The sequence below is a fragment of the Pistacia vera genome, unplaced genomic scaffold, assembly GCF_008641045.1.
Source record: "Pistacia vera cultivar Batoury unplaced genomic scaffold, PisVer_v2 Contig445, whole genome shotgun sequence".
Classification (NCBI taxonomy): domain Eukaryota; kingdom Viridiplantae; phylum Streptophyta; class Magnoliopsida; order Sapindales; family Anacardiaceae; genus Pistacia; species Pistacia vera.
The window spans coordinates 413,745-431,766 of NW_022196274.1; the positions used below are offsets into that span (position 1 = coordinate 413,745).

Sequence of the window (18,022 nt, forward strand, 5' to 3'; positions counted from 1 at the left end):
CACATCACCAAGGAAAAATATGAGCTTGGGGGAAATGGCACTTTACAATTTTCAACAATAATTTAAGGGATAACAAGAATATTCCTTTTCTTGGGTGTTTTAATATTGACGATCCACATGCCTCAATCAACAAACTATTGGAAACAAAAATTTTGAGGCACTTCTTCTACCTGGCTAAGACATCTACTTAAATAATCCCCATGAACTAGAGATTACAATGACTAGAATCTAGAAGTCCGATAATTTACAAACACATCGCAGTTACTATCAGATGAGGATTCAGCTGAAGAATTATCAACCTGCCTGAAATCCTCGTCTCTATGTAATTTGTGTGGAGATTGAGTTGACAGATAAGAGTCCAAAACATAGCCCTTCTTCTCTAAACTGAACCTAGTCTGTGGCTTACTATTTGAAAAAGTCCTACAGCAAACTGTGTTGCGACTGGCAGATTCAGCATACCCAGTCTTGAAGATCGAGGCTGGATCTCCATTTGTATCAGAATAATCCACGGTGCTGAAAGAGTCTCTAGCACTCTCAGTTGTGAACGAAGCCTCATCTGAGCTCGTGAAAAGGGACCAGTCACTTGAAGTTGCATCAGAGAACTCCATGCTCATTGACTCAGTATATCTTTCCATCACCGGCAGTGTACTTTTGTTTGAAGCCCTCCTAAGAATACCATTAGAATTGTACTCAGTAAAGCCAGAAACAATTTCTGGTCTGACATCAGATGAAAACTCTGGCCCAACAACATGGCTACTTGCTTTGTTTTGTCCTTGTCTTGAAGACTTCTGAGTTTTAGGTGTAAAATGCCTTGCAGAAGCTTGAACTGGCTGTCGCATAGCTTTCCCCAAAGATGCTCTTGGGAGTGGTCGGGGGCAGGACCTATGAAACCGTTTATATATAAAGCACAAAATGAATATAATAAAAACATATACAACCGACAATTATTCCAAGAATCCAGTTGAAGACAGAGAACTGGAAAGATTTTCATAAAATCCATTTAAGAACCCTGACATGAGCAAAATTTTCACAACCATGGACCTAAATAATTAGATAAAATATAACAGAATACACACCAAGAACACTGTAAAAAGATTGGTGACCAACAACCAGAAATGTGTTTGGAAACAGAATGATAAGGGATTATCATATCTCAGATTTACAGGGTAAACATAAGATGTAAATTGGCAATTCACACAGTGAGAAAACACTTCTTTTATAGAGCATTTTAGCAACAAATCAAATGTCTACCTCATGTAAAATAGGATATATGCCCCTTCTGACATCACCTGGCTCATTGGCACGGGATGAACCTATAACCCAGAAAATAAAAAATAATTATTTTCTGCTATGAAAACAAAGTAGTAATGAAAATCTTAAGTTATATCCAAAACCAATTAATCTTGTTTGATCTTAATACATCAGATACAGGAAGCATGTCAATTAGCACAATCTGGAGGGAAATAAAATACATGAGTGCTGAGTTTCCTTTCTGTCCTGATAATGGTAAGCTATATCCTCAAGTCAGTGGGAACTCGTACGTAATTTTTCAGAATATAGAACAGATGAAAGACAGGAAGCAATTCATCTACATTAAACAGAAGTTCACTTGTTTTATAGGGTTACTTTTTCTACAATACAGCATATAACATGCAAGAGAACACATTCATTGAACGGTTATGTTCAGAATAAACCATCATTTCAACTCCCATTTATCATATGCAAATAATCAACACATATTTGCCTAACCCAAAGTACTAAAAGAGACAGATTTACCTCAGTGTCATCTACCCTGAACCAACTGCCTTGCAAATCTTTTATATACGACACATAATGCCCTGAAAATGATGCATTCTGTGTATCCAAATGTACAACAACGCCATAAAGCATGTAAAGTGGAGGCATGTCACCCGTTCCAGTCATAAACGGAATCATGTCCAGCATTTCAGGGAAAGTGATACATTTATTTATTTTCCCATATCTTCCTTCCTGATTAAGTAAAGCCCAAAAGTTAATAATCTAATAAATCAAGTAACAAATAAGCCCAAAAACATACAGACAGTATAAGAACAAACAGATTTTATACAGATGTACCAGCCTCAAAATCAATTTGAAGATATTAAAATAGAGGCATCCAGTGACAGCATCTGACTCTAGGTTTGATTAAAATTATGACAATCCAAAACGAAATAAATTACTAAAGGAAACGGAATAACATTACAGACCTGATTGTCATGAATAAAGCAAGTATACCTGGAATCTCTTCAAGACAATTGTCAGGATGTTCGGCGCCTCGTGTATACTCAACTGCTTCCTGGCTCGGACATACGAAGCACACCTTTTCATCAAAACATAGCAGAGCCAGTGAGTTAATACATAAACTTATTGCAATATCCTTGAACTTCCAAAGAACACGTTTCAAGAAGTTAATCAAACCTTCCACATCTGTACATGTTTTCACCATCTAAATCCTCAGCAGTTGTAAATTGAGTCAATGCATCTTCCAGTGACTCAACCCAGCCAAATATCTCTAATGTAAGATCCATAATATTTTCATATCGTTCTGACTCATGATGACATCTAAGACACTTGACCTATTGCATTGAAATTGACAGAGACATCATTCAAAACTACCAAAAGAATAAAAATGAACATAAAATTAAAAAGTAGTTTATTAGAACAAAATTTAAGATAAGTTTTCAGGGGAGCTAATGAGCAATAAAACCTTTGACATAAGGCGCCCGCCAAAAGTATGTTGGATAAAAGTAGTTTCTTGCAGTCTAGGATCAACCCTGCTCTCACCGCCAAGTCCCTCCAAGCATATGGATTGCATTGAAGCAACCAGAAACCTGAAAAAAACAACAGTGATGTACAAAATGTAACTTCTTCAACATATGAAAAACTGAAATTCCATTTACAAATTGAAGCATAGAAGTTGAAAATATTTTACTTCAGATTTATTCAGGATTCAGATGGTAGATATGTGAGAACAGAAGTGAAGCAAAGTAGAACCAGTGTCTCCAGAGAAGTAAAAATGTCTTAAAAAGAAAAAGAAAAAACCAGCTAGCAGATCTTGAAAAACCTTAAAAATTCATGTGCATCTTCCTGGCTTCCATCCCCAATCTGACAATTAATACTTCGCATATGCAACAGGATTCTGCCAGGAGACAGTGGGCCACCACTTTCTCTTAACATCATTACATGTTGCTCAAGTTCACACATTAGACACCAATCTTTCCCACAACCTATCACTCAAATGATAATTAAGAAATCACATATATGCTTGAACAATATACTGATATCAATATCATCAAAGCTAGCACTTAAGGGAAATGAGCAAACATAGTTACAGGCTCTGGAATGTGATCTATGGAGCAAGTAGATGACGAGAGGCTTTGTGCAGGTCAAACACTGCAACACAGCATTAGCATAGCAACTGCATAATAAAAGTTATAATCAACAAAACAGTGAAAGATGACAATCAAGAAACTAATGCATGATCAACTTCTTAACCAATATAATACAAATCAAAACATCTTCGTTTGAAATTATCGAAATTCCAAATCCTAGTTTGCAAACAGGTATAGTAAAAAGGGCAGGCCATACCTATTTCCGCAGTTTACAAGGCCCCTGGGTGATAAATCAAAAACTTCACATTGGAAAAACTTCACAAATTCTTCATAAGGAAACAGCATCTAAGACAACAACATTGCAAATACAAATGAGATCTGCTAATAGTTCAAGAATCCAGCATAAATAGTACACAGATTGCAGTTGATATGTAACTAAATTTAGAGGGAACCTACCTTCATTGTCTTTTTTCCAAGCCAAAGTTCTGGGGCATCCTGCCTGAGTTTGGATGACTTCTTTAAACCCATCATCTTCATAATTCCCATCTTGGAGACCCCACTGCTTCTCTGTGCTGTGATGTTTTCTCTCACTCTTGGAACTTCTGTATCACAAATCCAGGATGAGGAAAACCAGAAACTGCAAAGTATAGAAGGGAGAAGTAATCGAGAAGACCTACTCGATTCATCGTCAATCAGTCCTTTCCTCTCTTTTTCCAAGCATAATTGTTCACCAACTACAGTCATGCATGGCTGTTCACCAACTAGTTTCGTGGATGATTTTGCCGATTTACAAATTTTGGTCCCTCTCAGATTCAATGCATTTTTAACTTTTAAAATTCCATTGAGTGCTGTCATGTCAGAATAACAGTCCACCATTTCATCATTTCCTTTAGGAACAATGTCAGTCTCATTTTCATGTGCATTTGTCCCATATTTTGCAGAATATGGTGCGACTGGAAATCCAGAGCTGCTTCTTGGTTCAGATATGTTTCCATTTTGGCTCTGATAATAATGATTTTCATGCCCTGTACTTCTTGCAGGTCCATGAGTATGGACATTAGAGCCATTGACATTGTGTCGTTTCCGAGTTTCTTCAGCTGATACAACAAAGTCACTAGTTCTTGACTGCAGAAAAAGCTTAGCACAATCAAAAACTACATAATGATTACAGAAAAACTGATGCTTATGAAATAGAAACTTAAAAGGTAAGAACCTTATGCCTCATTGGAGCCTCTTTTGGTGGAACATCTATAACGGAATTTGGATTTGTAGTGCAACTCCCTGGGGATTCTTCGTCAGAATCAAATACAGTTGCATCCTCTCTTCTTAATGATTCTCTGTTGGATTTACGGCAAGCCCGCTTGTCAGCAGTTCTCTCCAGCATAGAGATATGAGAAGAATCAACTGCAGAGCAATGCATGGCAGCAAAGGCACCTCTGCCGATTGATGGGTGAACCATGTCATCAAATGGTGCTCTCTCCATCCCAGTCTTACTATAATACCCAGATAACTGAGAGTTCAAGCTTTCATTAAGCAGAACTGAATCTTGAATTGATTCAGCCAGAGGAGACGAGCATGAGCTAGTTTTCTCTAATTGCTGGCATTCTTGCTTATGACCTTGTCTCCAGTGAATTATCTGACACTTTCCAGAACTGCACACAGGTTATCAGTCTGAATGCTGAGCAATTCTAGAACAAGTTAATTACTATTTTATAGTGTACACCTGCCGGTGGTAAAAACTACTCACACAATTTTTTTTCCTGACCTTTCCTAATGGATGATAAATTATCACTTAATAAGAAGGTGAAAAAAACTACGGGTATCAAAATCTGATAAGGTTGCACAAAACTCAAGGACAAAAACAAATTTATAGAGTAAAAGGACACATTGCTTTGATGTAGCTCCAAAAAGGTGCTTCCTTAGATAAGGATTCAAGGTCTTTTAAAAGTATATATTAATAATAAAGCATGTTGCGACAGAAAAGAAAAAGAAAATACCAATATCTGACAGACTTGCATCTGGAACAGCGGGTTGTAGAAGGAGCAGAGCATCTTGCACAGACATGAAGCACATTTTTTGATGTAGCAACAAGAGGGATAACACTGGCAGTAGCCATTGTTTCTGCTTTAAAAGCTTCTTCAGCAGCCAGTTGAGCAAGCAAACTTATCCTCTCCCTCTTCTTTGCAGTTTCACTCCATTTGCCAAGTAAGAAATAAACAACCACAGGAAGCACAACCAGGACCAGAAACAGAACAGGTACATCAGCTTCCCTTGGCTCGAGCATGTCCCCACCAACAAATTCATGTCCAATTTTCTCTCAAAACCACTACCCAAAAGATAGTCTTTTACGCTACATGAGTCGAGATAAATCAATGTCTAGGATCAGCAAAATGAAATGTAACATGAATCATGCTCACCCTTCAAACCTGTCAAATTACTGATTCATAATATACAAAAAGTCAGCAATCAAAACTGAAAAACAAACATCTTACACTCCTCATAAGTAGCTCACATACAAGTAGATGCGCAGGTGTGTGTTCATAAAAATGGAAGAACTCTATTTATATTGGTTATTTTATAGTGTCCACAGTAAGAGTATGGCTTAGAAAACAAGAACAGAAGCAAAATCTATTTCGACACCTGAAATGCATCAGACAAGAAAGGAACAATCATATTTTCTTCTAAAATCTTATCAGGCCCTCAACAAAAAGGAAACAGCAGTAAAGGAAGCACTAGTATGAAAAACTATACTCAAATTACTTCACAAGACACAACCTCAGTATTCACTCCATTCAATATAAGGTAGTACAGAGAATCACTAAAATAGACAAGCTAAGATCCCTTGATTATACAGTAAGACATCAAGCATAAGGAAGTTTTCAAAGTCCATAGAGACAAAGTTAATACCACATAGCCTCAGCAATGCCCAGGTTCTCACAACAAGCAATAAAGAGCTTCCACCACACCTATTTATACAATGATCCAGTCACAGTAATGGTATATCTGAACTGCAAACCCCTCAAGTCATTTAAAAGTATTTCTTTTCTTTTTTCAACTTTGATAGATAAAAGTAAAATTATACAAAAACTCCAAAGAGCCCATCCTAAGAACATCATAACCATACAAAGCTACAGCATAAAAACTAATTTTGAAAAAATCAAAATCAAACCCAAGGAACAAATCACCAAGAGAACTACGGGATAGACCCAAATTTGCTAAAAGAAATACAATAGAGAAAACTACAAGCCCAAAGATGTCAAAAAACTCACCCTGGACCACGGTTAGAAGACTCCTGTCCCTTGAACTAATTTCTCTCCCTCAATATCATCCATATCTAAGAACATTTAGCCCAAAAATTTGCTACCTTTGCGCCACCCCAAGGCAAATATCACCTAAATCCTCACTACGATCTTGAACTCCATAAAGCATACCTTCAAAGCTTTCAACTGACTATACCTCTCAATTAGAGGAGCTCTAAAATACACAGGATCACAATGCAAAGTACCTTACTCAAAATGCATCCATCAACAATTACTCCTTAATCTCCAAGCAATTCCAAACTCAAAAAGAAAAAAAATAAAATAAAATAAAATTTGAAATTTCTCCCATCTAAAGGTACCCACTTGAAATACAAGAACTTGAGACAAACCCATCTCTTGAAACACTCACATTTCCCCAGATTTCCAAAAAATGCACAAAACAACACAAAGAAAATGCAGCATTACTGTACGGAGACAACATTAACACTTCACAAACCAACCATTGGCTTTACAAGTCAAAGAAAACTCAAGAAAGAGCAAAACCCCCGATGAAATCAAACACTACTTCAAAGTTCAAACTAAAGATTCAAGTACGAACCAAAATAAACCCAAAAAAACAAGGTTTTAAGTTAAGTTTTGAACGAAAACATACCTGATGGAAGGAAGGAAGAAAGAAAGAAGAAAAAGAATGAGGGGAAGAACCCAAAAACACTATCTTTCTTTGTCTTCCTTGTGCTTTGTCTTTCTTCTTGCAAAAAGATTCTTTGATTCTTTAGATGGAAAACACATACAACAACACTCTCTCTCTCTCTCTCTCTCTCTCTCTGTGTGTTCGGTTTTTGCTTCAGTACTTCACAGTTCACACTTTGGACACTCTCTTCTCTCTCTTTCACTTTTTTTAAGATTTGGTAATATTTATGTCTGTTCTGCTCAGACCCAACTCATTATACTTTTAACATATTTCGCCACGTGTCTTCTGGGTATTTGTTGTGAACTGAGACGAATTATTTTCACTCTCCTTCTTTATTTATTGTTTTTACACTTTCTATTTTTCACTCCATCAAATTATTTATTATTCTTCTTATCGTTTCAATAAAATCATGTAATAACTTGAAATTAAGGGTCGATTCTTTAATTCAAAAAAAAAAAGAGGAAGATAACATAATAAATACTTTTTACGTAATCAATGGGACCCAGTTTACAGAAGAAAAAACATAAAGAAGATGATTGGTTATTGGCCGTAGGATGAGCGAAACAGAAAGGGGTGAGAAAGAGTGGGACCCATTACAAGATGCAGTTCCCAATGATTTTAGGTGAGTGAAACGTGGACGGATGGGATCATTCTAGAGGATAAGTATAACTGTTGTGTGACAGACGACACGAATTTTTATAGTCTGTTAAATTATTATTTTTCTTTCTTTTTTTTTTTTTTTAGTCAAAGTTTTGAGGGTTTGACCATGTGAGGTGGTATGTGTGCATCCATGCCTATGATATCATTTGCTATTCCAACACTTAGATTGATTTTTATATGTTTGATTTGCATCACATAATGATGTGATAAAATCATGGTCATATTATGATCGATCTCGATCATCATCATGATTATCATCATCATATCTTTCCTTACCTGCGGAAATGAAGGAAAATCATACGCCTATCAACCTATGCCTATGATTTATTTAAGTCATTTTTTCAATTTCCATAATTAATTTTAAATTTTAAAAATTAATACTTTTAAATGCTAAATTTACAATTTTGTATTAAAATCTCCAGAGTTTTTAATTTTAATTTCTCATTTATAAAACAAAAGGAAACATTACTTTACCGTCATTCTATTGATATGTTAATCTTAAGAAAATTATCTTTTTTTTAATCACCGAGGATGTTTCAGATTAGTTTGTACGCACCTCAATTAATCATCCGAAGTCTTAGAACTGTTAACCAAATAAAAGTTTTAATGATCAACCCTATTAGTGTATAGAAGAACTCAAATTCAGAAACTTATGAAACTTCATTTTACTCTTTTACCATCACCCTTATTATATTTATATTAACAAATAACAATTAATATAAATATAAAATAAAATAGGTTAGTCGGATTAGATAATGACCAAAAACTTGTATCATAAATTTAAGTTAAAATGGTTTAACCCAATAAAAAGCTACACATAGACAAAACAAAGACTTGACATGAAAGAAAAAAAGGTGGATTGGAATTTCATAGTACATGACAAGAATTATTAGTTATGGATGGATGTCTTTGTAGAAGAAGAACATTCTATTAAATCCAAACACTATATCCTGTTCATGTTATGACCAAACCAAAACTATTAATATAAACTTATGTGTTACTACTATTTCCTTCAACAAATTCACTTCTCTCAATCCCTTGTTTTCAAATAAAAAATTTCATGAAAAATAGGACCCAGTTTCATTTAATCTAGGAGTCATTATAAATTGATTTAGTAACACTCACCTAACAAATTAAACATCAAGAATTAATAGAAATAGAATAATCAAATATAACTTTTCAAGAGATAGTTTGGTTCTTGAATGAATATACCTTTTGATATTCATTAAGAGATACTTTCATCAATTTTCAAATATTACTTCAGTCAATTTCTTCAATACAATTCAACTCTCTTTCCTCATAGTTATTATAACAATAATTAAAATAGACCTCATTACTTATAGCTTTAATACATTACTTAATGCAAGTTAGTTGAAGTGCGTATATATATATAAAGCAAGAGAATAAGACCAATAAATATAAATTAATGGTCAAAGTCTAAACCATATTGAATTTAATTATTTACATTATTTGTTAGTTGGAAGATTAGAAAAGTAATTATAAAAATAAGCACCACCCTTTTAATTTGTCATTGTCATATAGATGCATGAATCCAACCAGATTATGAAAACTTAATAAACAATTTTGACCGAGGAGCTCACGTGCAATAATTTAGAAGTAAATTTATTATTGAACTCCAATTATAAGATTCATGAATGCTACTTCTACCTGTTATTCAAATCAACTTTCTTAGATTTAACCCATTTTAGAAAGATTCCTGCACCTTGCAGGATCCATTTTTCTATCAATTGTCTTCATCTTCTTTGCTGCTATTCTGCCAACGGAATAAAGATAAAAATAAGACGGTAAAGGGATTATTTGATACAGACCTTTAAGTGCTTATATGTGTATTCTACACAAGAAATCATCAAAAACCTTCACTGAAATTTCCTACAGTTCTGTCATAAACAGCTGCTCAATATTTGAGACCAGCCTTCAAAAGGGACTTCTTGGATACAATGATCTTAAAGCCCATACAAAATGTAGGACTATAATTAAAAAGCCCAAAACATGTTAGAAATTCATCATAAACCTACCTCTTTCATCTTTGAAGAAAATAAAGACACAAAGAATGAAGAAACACAGACTTAATTTCTTCTATGATGTTTTTTATTAAATAAAGAAGACAGAAATAAATAAGTTACAATGGTGAGACAATTCTGAAAAGGAACTCTCTTAAAGGAAAAAAGAAAAATAAATCAAGAAGATTGGTAATTAGGAATTCAATCTTCTTGTATAGGAAAAGAATAATTAAGAAATAAAAAACTCCTGAAAACAAGATACGTTAGCTAATACATAGACTCTTAACAAGGAAACAAAACAATCTAATAAATACAATCAACGGCTTGACTTTTAACACTCCCCCTCAAGCCAATATATAGATGTTGATTATACCAAGTTACTCTACAAAGTCTTCAAAGTTGGTCAAGCAAGAGCTTGTGTGAGAATATTTGCACCTTGACCGGTTGCCGGAGTGTAGCTAACCTTAAAAATTTATTCTTTAATCTTTTCTTTGATAAAATGTCGGTCTATCTCCACATGCTTAGTTCGATCATGATAAACCAGATTCTTGGCTGTACTGATAGTGGCTTGATTGTCATAGTATAATTCCCTAAGATGCTTCAAGGTGACCTTTAATTCTAACAATAATCTTTGTAACCAAATTCCTTTACAAATTCCCTATGTAATAGCTCAAAATTATGCTTCTGCACTACTACGGGCTAAAACTAATTGCTTCTTGCTTCTCTAAGTCACCAAGTTTCCCCACACATAAGAACAATATCCAGAAGTTGATCATCAATCTGTAATGGATCTTGCCCAATCTGCATCTGAATAAACTTTGATATTTCTCTTAGAAGTTCTTGAGAAGAATATACCCTCACCTGAAGTCATCTTGACATATTTCAAACTTTTGTATATAACAATCATATGTCTCTCAGTCGGGCAATTCATGAACTGGCTTACTACACTGATGGAGAAACCGATGTCAAGTCTAGTGTGGGAGAGATAGATGAATTTCCCTACAAGGTGTTGATATCGTCCCTTTTCGATAGGAGCACTCCCATCATTAATTTCAAGCTTGACTGTTGGCTCCATAGAGGTCTTGGCAGGTTTACAACCAAGCATTCTAGTTTCACTCAACAAATCCACTTACGTTGGGAGACAAAGATACCTTTCCTTGACTGACCAATTTCCATCCCGAGGAAGTACTTGAGGTTCCCTAGGTCCTTGATCTCAACTTCTTTATCTAAGAATTGTTTGAGAAGTCTAATTTCTTCCTCATGGTCACCTTTTAGAAGATGTCGTCCACATAAACAATAATAATGGCCATCTTCTCTTCCAAGAAATGCTTCACAAACAAATTATGGTCATATTAACACTAGGAATATCCATAACCTTTTACTGCTTTAGTAAATCTGTCAAACCATGCCTGCGAAGATTGCTTGAGTCCATACAAGGATTTTTGAAGTCTACAAACCTTGTTGAAGTTAGATGATGTCTCAAGTCCGTCAGGAATATCCATGTTGACTTCTTCCTCTAGATCACCATTAAGGAAGGCGTTCTTCACATCCAGCTGGTGCAAATACCAATTAAAGTTAGCTACCAAGGATAAAAGTACACGAACAGTGTTGAGCTTGGCATCTGGAGCAAAAATTTCCTAATAGTCAATGCCATAGGATTTGGTGAATCCTTTGGCGACCAAATGAGTTTTATACCTATCCAAACTACCATCCGCCTTATATTTCATTATGAAGATCCACTTACACCCAATAGTCTTCTTACAGCTCGGAAGATCAGTAATTTCCTAAGTTTCATTCTTTCTTAGTGCTTGAATCTCTTCATTAACGGCAACCTTCCACTTAAGACACTCGAAAGTTTCTTGAATATTGCAAGGAACTTGTATCTTTGTAAGACTAATAGTGAAGGCACGAAAAGAAGGTGACAAACCATCATATGAAATAAAGTTTCCAATGGGATGTTGAGTGCATGACCGAACCCTTTTCTCCAAGCTATGGACATATTTAGGATCTCATTTTCAACTCAAAATCAATACAACTATCTAAGTTATAACTATTACCTTGAATTTCAAGAGGATTAGGACTTGGTTCAGCTTCATGGTTTTGTTGAGGAAGTGCTATTTCCTTTGTTTCCTCTTGAATGTGCTCCATATCCTACAAGTCAACAATGAAGTCAGTGTTTTTGGCAGGTAGAGGCTAAATGACTCTAAAGGAATGTGATTTTTTGACACTAAGAGATTGTGATTTTCTGTGGTGATGGGTGACTCTAGGAATGACTCAAAGTCCCAAAAATGATATTCTTAAGTTGAGTTCTCCCCCTAAATATCAGTTTTGGGGTAGTATGGCTGATTCTAAAAAAAGGTGACATCCAATGAATTTTAGAATTTTCTTGTGACAAGAAAGTAACACTTATATCCTTTTTTATTTGTCGAATACCTAAGAAAGATGCACTTAAGTGACCTAGGATCAAGTTTACTTATATGTTGTTGATGGACATGGACTAAGAAAGATGCACTTAAGTGACCTAGGATCAAGTTTCCTTATATGTTGTTGATGGACATGGACAAAGACAAAGACAGAGCACCCAAAAATTTTAGGTGGAACAATGGAAATGAGACAAGTAGTCGAAAAAAAATTTAGAAAGGTTTGACACAGTGTTTGAAATTTTAGCACCCTAGATGGCATCCTATTGATAAGATATATTGCTGTAAGAATGACTTCCCCCTAGAAGAATTTAGGTACATTTGTGGAGAACATTAGTAACATAACTACCTCTAACAAATGTCTACTTTTCCTTTCAACGACTTCATTTTGTTGCGGGTTTCTACACAGGAACTTAAGTGAACTATCCTTTCTTTTGATTGGAATTCTCCTAGTACAACGTTGAAGTAATCCCTAACATTGTTAGACTTTAGGATTTGGATTTGTGACTGGAATTGGGTCTGAGTTATATTTTTGAAATTTTTAAAGATTTGACCTGTTTCTGATTTGTCTTTCATAAGAAACACCCAGGTTAATCTAGTATGATCATCTATGAATGAGACAAAGCACTTAGCAGCCGTTACATTTTTTATTTTTGACAGACCCCAAATATCACTGTGAATCATTAATGAATGGTCTAGATGCTTTATAGGGTTGAACATAAAAATGAGATCGGACATGCTTGGATAATTGACAGATTTCACACTCAAGAGATTTTAGATTTTTATTAAATAACAAAGGACATAAACGTTTGAGGTACATAAAATTGGGAAGACCTAAGTGATAGTACCATAACATAATAGTACTATCATTATTTTGACGAAATACTGAAAAAGAACTAACACCAACTGTTGTTTGAGGTTGTTTTTGTGAATAGGGGCACTCCTTAAAGATATAGAGTCCAGAGCACCCCTTAGCATTGCCAATCATCTTCCCCGAATCCAAATCTTGAAATTCACAATGAGTAGAGAAAAAATCAATAACACGCCTCCTTTCCTTAGTAAGTTAACTAATTGACAACAAATTGCAGTCCAAGTTAGGAATATGAAGAAAATAATTGAGTGTAATATCTTTTGATAACACAAGTGAACATGTATCGGTAACTTTTGATAGTGAACCATCTGCTATTTTAACAGTTATTTGGACAGGAGCTAAATGTATTAAAAACTGTTGCATCTCTCGCCAGATGATCTTGAGTCCACAATTCAAGGTCTGTTTTGTTTCTTATACACAGAAAAAACGCTCATAGAATTACCTTTGTGAGCCAAGGTTCCGGAACCAATGACATGATTTGAAGACGAACTGATTTGTGACTGAGTAGACAGAAGAGGAGACAATAATTTTTGAAGCAGCTTCATTTGTTCCTTGTTAAAAGGACTTACTTCAGGTGATGGTGGCTCTTCTGTGGAGGTGTGATTTCCTTGGCCTTCTTTCTCCATTTGACTTGTTGGCTTCCCATGTAATTTCCAACATGTTTCCCATTAAATGTCCTGGTTTTCTACAATGATCACACCAAGGCCTTTCTCCTTTATTTTCTAGCGATTATCTGAAGGGGCAAGCTGAGTTCCTCAAGTGAAAAAAATAGTTTTCAACTACATTCAGATGTTGAGGTACTTGATTAATTCGTAAATCATATTTTTTTTTATAAAATTTTTGATTTAAAGGGTATACATTAACCTTTTTTTTATCTATACTTAATATTCCAAGAATCAATGCAAAAAAAAAATAATTTGAATCAACAAACAAAATTCAAATTATTGATAAAAATGTCCATAATCACAATAATGAAGCGAATAATATCCAAATCGATTGTCTCCTACTCTGACTGATAAATCCAAGAGAAATTGCTATATCCTATATTCAAAAGGGAGAAATGTGTCTGGATAATTTCATGATTGAGAAAGATTTAACTATTACCGAATTGATGAAAAAGGGAATAGTGATTATCGAACCGGCTCGTCTGTCTGTAAAAAATGATGGACAATTTTTTCTATATCAAACCATAGGTATTTCATTGGTTCATAAGAATAAGCGCCAATTTTAATTTAATAAAAGATACCGAGAAAAAGGCTATGTTGATAAGAAAGTTTTTTATGAATGTATTCCAAGCCATCAACTTCATCATGACCTTCTTCCTGCTTTCCCGTCAACCTTTAGAGAAAGCTTCCCTAAGACTAGGTGATGTCTTTGTTCCCATGAGTCTCCCACATACCTCATCAAGATTTTTATTCAAACCTAGCAAAAACTTGTAAACATGTTTTTTCTTTACAATCTTTTTGTACAATGATCCATCAACAATACATGACTAGTTATGAACCTCATACATATCAAGTTGATGTCAGTTGCGCGTAAGTATATTAAAATGTTGAGTTCCCATGAGATCACCTTGTCGCAGACCATGGAGAATCCATTCGATCTCTACCACCTCCGAAGTGTTCTCGGTGTCAGATTAAGTTTCCTTGGCTGAGATCTTAGCAGTTTCGAATGCCAAAAAATTCTCGCAATGTCCATGTTCATCGAGTTGACAAGCCATGACATCACTATATTGTTTTTTGCTAACCACTTCTTGTAGGTAAGAGCCGTTGGTTCTAGGGCTGCTGAAGCATAAGTGAGGTAATTGTGTTTTTCTTTCTCGCGAAAGAACATTAAGATGGATTGAGACTATGGAACATAATTGTGTCCAATCAACTTATGAGAGGCAATAAGAACATGGGTGGCTTTGGGCATTACTTTCTGTAGCCATATTAGAGGCTGATTCATATTCGGGCATTAAGATTTGGAAGACCTAGAGATAACGAATAAGAATAACTCGATGATGAAGATAAATAAGACAAGATTAAACTTGCTTTGATATCATGAAAAAAATAAAGAATGAAGAAACATAGACTTCTGTGATGTTTTTTTATTGAATAAAGAAGACAAAAATAAATTGGTTACAATAGTGAGATAATTTAAAAAATGAATCTCTTTTAAAGAAAAAAATAAAAATAAATCAAGAAGATTTAGTAACTAGAAAATTAATCTATTAAAGAAAAGAAATAATTAAGAAATAAAAAACTTCCAAAATAATAAAAACTTCTAAAAATAAGATACAGAGTCTAATTCTTACCGCCTAATACATATACTCTTCTTAAGGAAACGAAACGATCAACTAATGAAATAAACAGAATCAACGGTTTCACTTTCAACAACCTTGATCCTTCATCTTCACTCCTACAACACCAACAATTCTCAGCAGAAATGGGTGCACAGAGACAACAAACCGAAGAAGAAGAACATCAATCTCCAACAACAAGAACCTACTGGCGATGGAGCAAGCAAGACTTCTTCCCCGAGCCTTCTTTCCAAAACTTCACTTCCTACAGGTCCGCACTCTCCCAAACATACCCCCGCCTCAAAAACTGCCTCTTTTCTCGCTCCACAGACGCCAACGAACTCATCACTCTGCAAAAAGAAAGTGAAAAAACCCTTCAAAAATGCCTCACTTGGTGGGACTTAATCTGGCTAAGTTTCGGCTCCGTCGTCGGCTCCGGAATATTCGTCATCACCGGCCAAGAAGCTCATGACCACGCCGGACCCGCCATTGTTTTATCCTATTTAGCTTCCGGGGTCTCCGCACTGCTCTCTGTGTTTTGCTATACAGAGTTTGCCGTTGAAATTCCCGTTGCAGGTGGGTCCTTTTCGTATCTTCGTGTTGAATTAGGCGACTTTATTGCTTATATTGCAGCTGGGAATATTCTTCTAGAAGCTGTTGTTGGTGCGGCCGGGTTAGGGAGGTCTTGGTCTTCGTATTTGGCGAGTATGATTGATGCTGATAACTCTGATTTGTTGCGTTTTGAAGTTAAGTCTTTTGCTAAAGGTTTTAACTTGTTGGACCCGGTTGCAGTTTTGGTGCTTTTGGTTGCTAATGGGATAGCAATGAGTGGGACGAGGAGGACTTCTTGGTTGAATTGGGTTAGTTCTATTGTGACTGCTTGTGTGATTGTGTTTGTTATTGTTGTTGGGTTTGTTCATGGCAAGAGTTCAAATTTAGTGCCATTTTTACCTTTTGGTGCAAAGGGGGTTTTTGAAGCTGCAGCTGTCGTTTATTGGTCTTATACTGGTTTTGACATGGTGGCAACCATGGCTGAAGAGACTAAGCGTCCTGCAAGGGATATACCGATTGGTTTGGTTGGTTCAATGTCTATGATTACTGTGATTTATTGTTTGATGGCTTTGGCATTGACCATGATGGTAAAGTATACCCAAATTGATGTAAATGCTGCATACTCGGTTGCTTTTGAACAAATTGGCATGAAATGGGCTAAGTATTTGGTGAGTGTGTGTGCACTTAAGGGAATGACTACAAGTTTGTTGGTGGGATCGCTTGGGCAAGCTCGATACACGACTCAGATTGCTAGAGCTCATATGATTCCTCCCTGGTTTGCTCTAGTTCACCCAAAAACTGGAACACCTATTTATGCTACTTTGTTGGTAACCATTCTTAGTGCCATTATTGCATTTTTCTCTAGTTTAGATGTCTTGTCAAGTGTTTTCTCTTTTAGTACGCTCTTAATTTTTATGCTTGTGGCTGTTGCATTGCTTGTGAGGCGATACTATGAGAAGGATGTTACTCCAAAGAATGATTTGGTTAAGTTTTTAGTGTGTCTGTTTGTTGTAATTGCTTCTTCTTTAGGTGTAACAGCAATCTGGAATTCAAATGGGAAGGGTTGGATTGGGTATGTGATAACTGCAGTGCTTTGGTTTTTGGGAACTCTGGGAATGGTATTGCTTCCAAAGCAGCGTGTTCCAAAACTTTGGGGGGTTCCTTTAGTTCCATGGTTACCATCATTGTCAATTGGGATGAATTTATTTCTATTAGGGTCATTGGGTTATGTGGCATTCTGGAGGTTCTTAATTAGCAGTGTAGTAATGCTTGTGTATTATGTGTTGGTTGGTCTTCATGCTACTTATGATGTGGCTCATCAGAACCTAGAAGAATCAAAACTCGATGAAGGCCTGTGAAATATAGTCAAGGGATGCTTCAAAGCAGAAGTAGTATTGTACATTAGTGGTGGTATAGATATTCTTCATATGGCTAAAGATGAACTGTGTAATACAGAGCAAATTATTATCAGAAACTGTAATTTTGAAATGAAATTGCATTTGTCCAACCTTGTTTGTTTAATTATTGGTTTTTTTTTTGGGTCAGGAATAAATGGCTATTCTGTGGAAGTCTGTGATGTTTGTTAAATTTTCAATGTAAATATACAGTTTGGTGAAACTTAACCCTGATTACATACATTCATTGCTGCAATTCGTTGGGTCCTTAAGTCTCACCACAGATTATGTCATTCCTTTATGAAATTTGTGTTCGATTCCAATCAGTCATTGTTTCTGATTGCAGAGTGGCCATAACTAAAGCCATCGAAAGTCTAAATTAACTTAACTATTATGTAGAGCGTACCTCTCAAAATCCTGCAACAGGCATGTCTACTGTTTGTAAAACAGACATTAGATTACAGTTCTTGTTTCGGTTTTCATGAACATTTTCGTATGAATCTACTATATGATCACTGTGAG

General features: G+C 35.4%; 2 protein-coding genes across 2 annotated transcripts; one reads left to right on the plus strand and one right to left on the minus strand.

The window, feature by feature from the left end:
* Nucleotides 1-4: 4 nt before the first annotated feature.
* Nucleotides 5-7,455, minus strand: LOC116144401 (ubiquitin carboxyl-terminal hydrolase 15). The gene is made up of 14 exons (XM_031429845.1): nucleotides 7,263-7,455; nucleotides 5,348-5,787; nucleotides 4,564-5,002; nucleotides 4,028-4,475; nucleotides 3,807-3,952; nucleotides 3,607-3,695; nucleotides 3,351-3,436; nucleotides 3,083-3,245; nucleotides 2,726-2,849; nucleotides 2,437-2,594; nucleotides 2,254-2,338; nucleotides 1,777-1,989; nucleotides 1,252-1,313; nucleotides 5-882 (listed from the first exon to the last, which is right to left on the minus strand). Exons 2-14 carry the CDS (start codon nucleotides 5,632-5,634, stop codon nucleotides 222-224), a joined length of 2,961 nt encoding a protein of 986 aa, XP_031285705.1. The 5' UTR covers nucleotides 5,635-5,787; nucleotides 7,263-7,455; the 3' UTR covers nucleotides 5-221.
* An 8,230-nt stretch (nucleotides 7,456-15,685) lies between these two features.
* On the plus strand, nucleotides 15,686-17,609 carry LOC116144453 (cationic amino acid transporter 8, vacuolar). Its single transcript, XM_031429894.1, has one exon. It carries the CDS (start codon nucleotides 15,701-15,703, stop codon nucleotides 17,462-17,464), a length of 1,764 nt encoding a protein of 587 aa, XP_031285754.1. The 5' UTR covers nucleotides 15,686-15,700; the 3' UTR covers nucleotides 17,465-17,609.
* Nucleotides 17,610-18,022: the final 413 nt, after the last annotated feature.

What these genes read in the sequence shown, in the direction of transcription:
- LOC116144401 (XM_031429845.1), bottom strand. Translation starts at nt 5,634, where the DNA reads ATGCTCGAGCCAAGGGAAGCTGATGTACCTGTTCTGTTTCTGGTCCTG. An exon ending in GATGCACATGAATTTTTAAG is followed by an intron (nt 2,850 to 3,082) that starts GTTTTTCAAGAT and finishes TGTTTTTTTCAG; the next exon opens with GTTTCTGGTTGCTTCAATGC. An exon ending in TATATCCTATTTTACATGAG is followed by an intron (nt 883 to 1,251) that starts GTAGACATTTGA and finishes ACGGTTTCATAG; the next exon opens with GTCCTGCCCCCGACCACTCC.
- LOC116144453 (XM_031429894.1), top strand. Translation starts at nt 15,701, where the DNA reads ATGGGTGCACAGAGACAACAAACCGAAGAAGAAGAACATCAATCTCCA.